The sequence below is a fragment of the Otolemur garnettii genome, unplaced genomic scaffold (assembly GCF_000181295.1).
Source record: "Otolemur garnettii isolate 467f Iridium unplaced genomic scaffold, OtoGar3 scaffold00013, whole genome shotgun sequence".
Classification (NCBI taxonomy): domain Eukaryota; kingdom Metazoa; phylum Chordata; class Mammalia; order Primates; family Galagidae; genus Otolemur; species Otolemur garnettii.
This window is the reverse complement of record NW_003852408.1, coordinates 9,826,754-9,836,742: the sequence shown is the minus strand read 5'-3', so window position 1 is coordinate 9,836,742 and position 9,989 is coordinate 9,826,754. Positions and strand designations below refer to the sequence as shown.

At 37.3% G+C, this 9,989-nt stretch overlaps 1 protein-coding gene across 2 annotated transcripts in view; it reads left to right on the top strand.

Moving 5' to 3' along the window:
• The window catches only part of ACSL3 (acyl-CoA synthetase long chain family member 3), a 68,025-nt gene that overhangs the window by 30,712 nt on the left and 27,324 nt on the right, over window positions 1-9,989 (top strand). Inside the window, exon 2 of one of the 2 annotated variants that reach the window (XM_023510350.1) lies at window positions 7,260-7,677. In XM_023510350.1, the coding sequence (XP_023366118.1) occupies window positions 7,300-7,677 (378 nt within the window). In that variant the 5' untranslated portion in view covers window positions 7,260-7,299. Of the gene's footprint in view, window positions 1-7,258; window positions 7,678-9,989 lie in introns of those variants that run through there. The other variant, XM_023510351.1, reaches the window with a different exon arrangement.

The window sequence follows — 9,989 nt, the reverse complement described above, 5'->3', positions numbered from 1 at the left end:
AAAGGGGAAGAAAACTTACAATCATGGTGTTTAGGTTAACTATATGATGAAGTAAAGGGAATATCATGAACTATTTGGGAACCCAGTGTCTTGAACGCAGTCCTTCCACAATTGGGAACTGCCCTTTTTTGGAAATCCTGTGACTTAAGAAATGATGTGAAAATGGAAGCTGATTCAGCGTATACGTGTCTTTTGTGTGATTGTTGGGTTGAAGCATTTTAAATTCCTTAAAAAATCTGAGGCAGCAGAATTTGATTACTGAATTTTATATTCATTTTCATGATTTTAGGAGTCCATCTAAAAATGACAGAGTTTGAAAGACAACATTAGCACATAGAATTATATAAATAAATTTAATCTTTATTATAGCTGTTATTTAATGTTTTGAATTTGTTACAGGTTTGCAGCAAGTTCATTGCTCTCATTTTTTTCTTGATATTCATTTATATTGATAATAAAAATTCATATTTAAATATTTTATAGGTTAAAAAAGTTTTGATGGCTTTCAAGACTTAATTGCTTATCTTGATGACCCAGTGTTTTACATTCAGATGGTAGCAGAAAGTCTTACCTATGTATCCCCTGAAGTGGAGAAATTACTCAAAATACTTTCATTTTTATGTGAAAGTAACGTAGATTGAAAGTGTGGAAGGAGGTGGGGACAGCTGTGACTTTGCTCCCCCCTTGGTTTAACAAGAGAAGATTTCCTGGAGTTGTGCCAAAGGTATCTATCTGATAGCTCCTTCAGGGGGATCTTTGTGTCCCTGTGCCTTCTGTGTTTTAAATGTTTTAAATGGAATCTAGTTTTTGAACCCTTAAAGAAGAGCTACAGAGGCCAGATAATGACATGCCAGAGAATGTCGGTGAGGAGAGGGAAGGAAAACACCTGTGTATTTTAGCTTTGATTTTGAGACATGTTGTTGAGGAAGAGATTTTTACTGGTAAAATAATCAAGACTTTGTGGGAAGAAAATACTACATGTAAAAAGTTAAAAAAGGAAAAATGAAAAAGTGACTCACATGAACAAAATATGAGACTAAGTATTGAATAAAGGAAGTAACTTCATGTTTAAATTTTATTAGCTATTTAACTTTTAGGTAATACAAATGAAAGTAATGTAATGTTAGTTGTAACGCAGGTAATGTATTCTGTGGTTATATGTATTTCTACATCTTACAAGTTCTAATCATACGTGTTACTTGCTTTTTCTTAAGTTTTTTTTTTTTTTAACTGAATTCCCCAAAATATAAATAAGAAACTGGGCTTTGGGAGGAGGGGTTAGGGAGGGGAATAGAGGAAGAGGAACGGAAACACCCCAGGAATCTTACTGAAGAATATTTAAAACCTTGAAATTAAAAGAAAAGGTATTCTGTACAGGTAGGCTTAGATTGCAGAGTTATTCTAAGCTGTTGTAGCTCTTACTTAGAAATGGAATAAGCATTTTTAAATCATCTTGAAAATCTAAATTAAAAAACTTTAGTCCTTTTACATCCTCAGAGGCTACAGTTGCCTGAAGAGCTGTCTTCTCAGCCGTGATTTTTACTCTGCTCACTATAAACACATTCACTTTTGCTAATAATATTCTGTATGTTTTGAGCTGTTATATTTAACATACACTGTTTAATTCCCACAAAATCTTATGATGCAGGTACTTTCTACTTTTTAGAGATGAGGAATGTGAGAATTAGAAACTAAGGCAACATTTAGTAAGTTGGTGAGCAAGTGTCAAAGCCAGTCTGTTTGGCTACATAGCCAAGAGTCTCACTGAGAGCAAAGTTTTGACTTTAGTGTTTTCATAATCAGAAGGGTGTAAGAAATAATCATGATAAAATAAAAATATTGGTGTCCATTTGACTATCCCGTATCTGAAATGCTTGGGATTAGAAATGTTTTGGATTTTGGATTTCTTTTGAATTTTGGAATATTGGCATATGCTTATTGGTCAAGCATCCCAAATCTGAAAATCTGAAATCCTAAATGTTCTAGTGAGCATTTTGAACATAATGTCAATGCTTATTAGAAAAGGTTTTGGATTTTGGAGCATTTTCGATTTTCACATTTGGGATGTGCAACCTGTATACGTAGGTTTTTATGAACAATAGAATTTAAAGCCCTGTTAACTTGTGCATTGCCTTTTGTAGTTTATGTAGAGTGCTTTTATCCACTTTCCTTGTTGGTTCCTAACAGGAATTTTGTAAGGAACTTATTATGGTCACTCTAGTTTTACAGTTGAATCTGAAGCTAGAGGATAAGGGACTTGTACCAAATTACACAATGATTAAATGGGAAGCCAGCATCAAACCCAGAGCTTATTTATAAACCTTCTAAGATGCGTGACTCTGCTGTTTTTAATGCAGTCAAACCAATGTTAAAAATTGCAGCTCCTCCAATAGACCATATAAAGTATATAAATAAAAACAAGTTTCTGTACAAGGGCGCATGAAACAGACTTTGTACTCAAACTACCTATATCAATAACTAGCTTTTATATCGCTTCTTGGCCTTTTGGCTAAGGTAAAGTGAAATAACTAACTTTTATAACACCCGTGCACTTTTCCAAAGCCATTTGTATCTATTGCATTTCACATTTTATCCTTACTTTAATTTTGTGCTTAGATAAATGCTAACATACATGGGGAAATAAAGTTCAAAAAGGTTATTTCATAAAATACGGTAAAACTGAACTATAGCGGTAGTGTCCAGGCTACAGTTAGTTGCTGACTCCATAAGAATCTGATTAATTGGAGGGTAACCAGCTCTTCCTGGTTTGCCTGGGACTTTCCTGATTTCTAGTCCTGAAAATCTTGTGTCCTAGGAAACTCTGCTGTCTCTGGCAAACCTGTGTGGTTGGTCATGCTAATTAATGTTAACACTTTGTGGCAAATTGGGGGTTATAGGGGGATGTCCATATAAAATGTAAGACACCCAGTTAAAATTGAATTTAAGTTAATTAAATCTGGCAGTCTTAAGTAGGAGTGCAGGGGTATTTCAGTGTGTAAGAAGTACACTTTGTATATGGACCTTGGACTTCACACATTTATCAACTTAAGAGAGCAACATCTGGCAGTTTCCTTTTGTCTGGGTTCTTGGCTCTTGTTCTTTCAGCTGTGTGGACAGGATGCAAGAGATCAGGGTGAAAAAGTGAAAACAGATTGTGTCCAATGCATATAAGCTGAGATAAGTGTTTGTGTGGGTGGGTGGTGAAGGTAGCTGGAAGCAGTTCTTATAGTTCTCTTTATTTGTCTGGAAACCAGATCTGTGCTGTCTCCTCTTTGTTGCATCAATCTGTCAAACATCACATTCTCTCAGACAATCTATAATGTCTTTAGACTGCATGTTAAAAAGTATTTTTTGTTGTGATTGAAAAATGAAAAGGAGGCCAGATGAGGTGGCACATCTTCCTACTTCAGAGGCAGAGATGGGAGGATTTCTTGATCTCAGAAATTTGAGGCAGCCTGGACAGCAAAGCAAGACCTCATCTCTCTTAAAAAAGAAAAAAAAGAGGGGGCGGCGCCTGTGGCTCCCATATACCGAGGGTGGCTGGTTCCAACCTGGCCTGGCCAAATTGCTGTGATGGGCGCCTGTAGTCCCAGCTACTTGGGAGGCTGAGGCAAGAGAATCCCTAAACCGAAGAGCTGGAGGTTGATGTGAGCTGTGACACCACAGCACTCTACCCAGGGTGACAGAATGGAACTCTGTCTCTTAAAAAAAGAAAAAAAGAGAAATAAAAAAATTTTCCCATCTTCTTCTTGCATCCGTTCATTAATTTACCATTGATAGAATCTAATCTGATTGGAGGCAGAATGTTTTTGAAATGGATCTTAGAAATCTTCTCCTTGAATGATTTTCTTTTTCTTTTTTTTAAGATCAGTTTACCCTTTCGATGGGTCATGACTCCTTAAAGTAAATTGGAAACTCAGAAGAGGTGAAAGGAAGATTGACAGATTTAACTGGTCAGGTTTACTTTTAAAGGTTATGTTCATTTTAACATTTGACAACATGAAAAATACCACTTTTTAAAATAATTTTTCTCATTCTCTACATTTTTCACAGCCCCTTTAGCAAACAGGATGCAATTGGCCAAATTCATTAACTTTACCTAATGTATCTAGACCACTTAGAAAAATGAAATGTGTTAACTGAACGTGGCTGGTGTATCTCGGCTCCTTTGGCTCCACACTCTCCTGCTTCATTGGTCTCCTCAGTGGGATTGTCCTCTGCTCAGTCCCCCCGACGTTTTCTGTCCTGGACTCCATCTTTTCCCACTTGATCTCATCCTTCCTCTCATTATGGCTTCAGAATGAGTGCTTCTCGTTCTCTCAGCGTTAAGTTTATGTGGACTTAGATGACTCACAGGCTGCTTAAACCCTTATTTTCAAGACTGTATTCATTTCTTTTTCACCAACCATCCAGTCACTGGCTGATTATTTTAACCCTGTCTGTCTGTCTGGGTTGATGCCACAGCCATTTTTTCTTTTTGCATTGCCACTGCTCTAATTCGTGCCATAGTTCTGTTGAGTATTCAGAAAAAGAAACCGCCCTCGCTCTATGAGGCAGAAGAGATGTAGTTGGAAAGGATGGGAGGAACAGCTGTAACCTCTGCAGCAGCCTCGGAAGCTGGTGGCCTCACGTCCCTCTACCCTGGCCTCCTGATAGAGGAGGAAAGAATTATTTCAGTAGCCTTTTATCTAATTGCCTTATCTCTAGTTTCTGCTGCCTTCATAGTAACTAGGGTGAGATGATATCACATTGTGGTTTTGATTTAAATTTCTCTGATGACAATGATGTTGGGCATTTTTTTCGTATTCTTACTGGCCATTTGTATAAGACAGTTGGAATTTCTTAGGATTTTTTAGATGGGGAAATTTTAGAATCTCTCTCCAAGCTTGGGGAAGAGGGAATAAAACAAGGTTATAGGGAACTTGTCTCAAACTCCTGGCCTCAAGCAGTCCTCCCACGTTGGCTCCCAAAGTGCTAGTATTACTGGCTTGAGCCACCACGCCTGGCCATTTGGACATGATGGCACCTTTTCTTTTTATTTAGGTCATCTTTACTATCTCTCAACAATGTTTTATGCTTTTTAGGGTACAAGTTCTGTACTTTTTGTTATATCTTTTCCTAAGTATTGTTGTTTCTGAAGGTATTATAAATAGAATTGTTTTCCTGATTTCATTTTCTGATTATTCATTGCTGGAGTGTAGAATTACAGTTGTTTTTTTCTATATTCATCTTTAAAGGAATAAAAACTGGTTTTCTGATCATAACACTTGTGACACTAAATGTGGATTTTCTACACTATGCAATTCTCCAGTTCTCTGGACACCAACTGGGTATAATTTAATTCATTTCTTAGAATCATTACCGAGAGTTATCACAAAACTCACAGGTTAAGGGCTCGGTCTCACAAGCCCTTAACTTCAGAAACCAATTGTAAGTAGTGGGTCCCCATATTATGCACAATTCTGTCTGAATTATTTACAAATTGGTTTTTCACTACCTCCTTGTCAAGTGTAATTATTTTCCGTAATGAACTCAGGGGAATACTTTATTTACTATTACCAATTTATTATAAAGAATACAATTGAAGAGTTCAAATGAACAGGCAGATGAAGAGGTACCCAGGGTGAGGTCCAGAAGGGTCTGGAGGGCAGGAGCTTTTCTGCTCATGTGGAGGGGAGTGGGATGCCCTCTAGCACGTGGATGGTGCTGTAGGGTTTATGGAGGTTCTGTTACATGGGCATGATTGAGTAAATCATTGGCCATTGGTAATTAGCTCAATCACCACCGCTCTCCCCTCGTATGTTGGGAGATGAGGCTAAAAGTTCCAGCGCTCTAATCATTTGGTTGGTGCCTTTAGCAAGCAGCCCCCATTCTGTAAGAGTCACTTTAGTAAAAGTTTGGGTATGGTTGAAAGGGGCTTATTATTAAAAAGCAAAGAATTTTTCTTCTTAGTCTCATTATTCAAAAATCTAAAGGTTTTAGGAGCTCTGTGCCAGAAACGAGAGATGAAGACCAAAAATGTATTCCTTAGTATATCATGGTATTCACAGTCTTGTATCCTAGAAACTTGAACTGTTTGTAATGTTCTAGAAGATTTTTAGTGGATTCCTTGGGTTCTATATACACAGATATTCCTTGGGTTATTATTCATCATCTGTGAATATAGTTTTTTATCAAAATATTTTTATTGCAAAATACAAATGTGCAAAATTGAATTTCAAAGAAGTACTTAGATAAAATCATTCTCCTGGGTTATTAGGAGATGCATATTCTTTGTAACTCTCATGTCCTTGAAGTAGCAAGACTATTTGTTTTTTGTTTTGCCATTTTCCTTTGTAGAAACCTTCAGTGGCTTCTCATGACCTTTACGTTTAAACTCCAGTTGGTTAGTTTACCAGTGAGCGACACTGCATACTTCTTTCCCCAAGACAGGCACTTAACAGCCTCTCTCTTCCTCATGAGTCTCTGCCTACCCATACAGTAGAGCACCTTTCCAGCTTTGCTCAAGTCACTTTGTTTTCTTTGACCACATATTCTGTAGTACCCTGGAGACCAGTTTCAGCATTTATCACTACCTGGCACACTTACATGCGTGTGTATTTGCTTGTCTACCTCTCCCATTGAAAGTGTAGTGTAGTTTCCATAAAAGTGGGACTTAGGCTGTTTTATTCACCTTTTCAACGAATCTGATGAATGCAAAGTACAGAATCATCAAATTTTACTCCCTTCTTGCTTCACAATGTAACCTGCCTAAATTGAAAAATATCTAGAGCCCCAGTGGAACGAGAGTTTTATGTGTCTGCCAACTCCAGTTGGTTGTTGCTGCCTACGGTGAGGGGCTCACAGGGAAAGAATGCAGATTATCTAGCGGTGGCAGCCAGGGCCTGAGGGAGAAGCTTGTAGAACATTTGCCTAATGCAGTGAGATGCTAAAGAACAGGAAATGGATAAGTTTGGGGTCTCTTTTTTCTTCTTTTTCTGGCTTGCGTCCTCCTCCTGGGAGATGTTTGTAGGTACTCCGGGTTAGATTGGAAAGGCCACCTGTATAAGTGTGTTATGGAAACTTCTCTGCGTAATCCCATTATTAATAGATACGGTACAAACGACTCTCTTAGAATTATCAGGACATTGCAGGGGGCCGGTATACTAGCTTCTCTATGATTGGAAAAAAAGCAATTTGCTTATGTAATCTGAAGAATTTTTCTTAAAAGTTATTTTAAAATTATTTTGAACTAATAATTTTCTTTTTCTTCTTTCTAGATTCTTGCTGAAATCTGTTAATTCTACTTTTTGAGCACTTATGAATAACCACGTATCTTCAAAACCATCTACCATGAAGTTAAAACATACCATCAACCCCATTCTTTTATATTTCATACATTTTATAATATCACTTTATACTATTTTAACATACATTCCATTTTATTTTTTCTCTGAGTCAAGACAAGAAAAATCAAACAAAATTAAAGCAAAGCCTGTAAATGCCAAGCCTGAGTCTGCATACAGAGCTGTTAATAGTTTGGATGGTTTGGCCTCAGTATTATACCCTGGATGTGATACTCTAGATAAAGTTTTTATGTATGCGAAAAACAAATTTAAAAACAAAAGACTTTTGGGAACACGTGAAATTTTAAATGAGGAAGATGAAGTACAACCAAATGGAAAAATTTTTAAAAAGGTAAGGTCGTCTTTCATTGCCTTTGAACTCCCTCTGAACAAAAAATACACTCTTAAAAATGCTTGCAGAGGACAAGCACAGCTTGTTTCTGTTGGAATTTGTTGATGTTGCTCAAGAAATGGTATAGGAAGAGGACTGACTGTGCTCTAATCTCTTTCTGTACTTACCAGCACTGATTGGTTCTGAGTTTTTCAGAAAGACATTCAGAATTCATACTGGTGTGGAGTGCTTCTGAAGCTGCATGTCCCCAGGACTTGGGATAGAATGTCTGGCATGTATTGGTATGAAACCATGTTCTCTGGTTTCTAGAGGCACCTAGGTGCTTGAAATGGCTCTGGGTTTGGGGGTGTGACCTGCTGTTTTTGGTTTTGATATGGGTTGCAGTAAGTATCTAATGTCTTGGTAATTTGATTGTAGCAATTGTGTAGTTCTTAAATTTCTTTTCACAATATAGAGGTATCTGCATAGTTAGTTTGAAACAGAGATGACGTTCACAGAGAGCCTGGACTCCAAAGATTATAGGTTTGAATCTTGGCTGTGTCAGTTACTAGCTCTGTGGACTTGGAAAACTGATTTTTTTTTTTCCCCTTGTAGCCTTGGCTGGAATATAGTGGCACAATTATAGTTTACTGGAGCCTTGGCCTGCTGGGCTCAAGTTATCCTCCTGCCTCAGTCTCCTGAGTAGCTGGGACTACCGGCATGTGTCACCTGGCTAATTTTTTTATCTTTACTTTTGGTAAGGACATGGATTCACCATGTACTTGGAAAAGTTATTTAACAATTCTACCTCAGTTTCTTTCTTTCTTTGTAATATGGAGACACAAATGTCGCTGACACCTACCAGTATTATGAACCAAAATCTTAAGAACTTTATGTATATTACCTTCTTCAAGACTTACAGTAACCCTGTGGGTTAGTTTATTATCTATACTTTACAGATGACAGAATTGAAGCAAAGATAGGTAACTTATCCCAAGGACACCATGTTACCATGGCTAACAAGTGGTGGAACTTGGACCAGAACCTAGAACCTAGGCCTTCTGACTCCAGAATGCCTCATCATCAACTAATCACAGCTTGCAGAGTTCTTGGAAGGATTGAATTTATGCACACACTTGCATATTCCTTATTTTGCTAACTTAGAAAAAAACTGAATTTATTTTACTAAATTAACTTAAGATCTAGCTAGACATAATAGCACATTTCTAGAAATTGAAGTCATGCTGTTAAGTGGGTTTTATTCTTCTCTAGCCTATAGATTATAATTTGCAAATCATTTTTTCATAATGAAGTAAGCTTTTGTCATATCTAGTTAATGCTTTCTCGGTACACTATCCCTGAGTCTGTCTTTGAGAGATCTTTTACTTGAGAGATCTTTACTGAAAACACTGCATTTTTATGTACTTAAGTGTTCTCTGTGCTTCTCATAGTGTATCTAAAAGGCATTCATCTTTGTCTTTGGATCTAATATGCTATTTGAATTCAGAGTTTGAGTTCTCTTGCTTTTAGTCTAAGTCTTATTTTATAGGCAGTGTGACTTTTCTCCAGCGTCTCACATGTATCATAGGCATTCAACTAACGTGTCTTGTACTTTCAGTCGTCATTCAGTACATACAGCAGCAAACTCGTTCCTCATTATACAAAAGGGAGAAAATCTTGCATGGAGATATGAAATTTCTTCATAATTCATGTATCAGTATAATTAGGACAATATAAAACCCTAGAGCTGTCACAGATATTCCCCAAATGTGGCCAGATAGCACAGTGTGTACAGGAAGTAGGGTGCGCACACAGGAGAGCTTGTTTCTTCCCCCGTGTCTGAGTGTACACCACTCTGCCCTACGGGTCTTAATCATGGACCTTTGTATTCATTGATTATTTAACCAAGTAGGTGATACTTGAACTCACAGAATTTAAAAGGAGAGACAAACTGTTTTTAGTCAGCAACGTTTTCTGTTTCTAGTACATTATTATAAGGTTTTATTTAGCATAAGAAGTTTTAAAATTTCCATATGTCAAGAGATATGCCTACTATTAACATTATTCATCAAATTGGCATTTGTGGTCCATCAAACTTTGTTTAGAAGGCTGTATCCTGACTCTGATGTGGAAATGTGTTATATTTTTCTTATCTGAAATTAGGTTCATTGGGAAAGCAGAATTTTTAGGTTTTGTGTATAATAAATGACCATACATTTCCTATTGGCCTTAGCGTGTGGTTCTCCTGGAGGGCTGAGACTTGAGTCTCTGTTGGCCTTAGTGCGTGGTTCTGCTGGAGGGCTGAGACTTGAGTCTCTGTTGGCCTTAGTGCG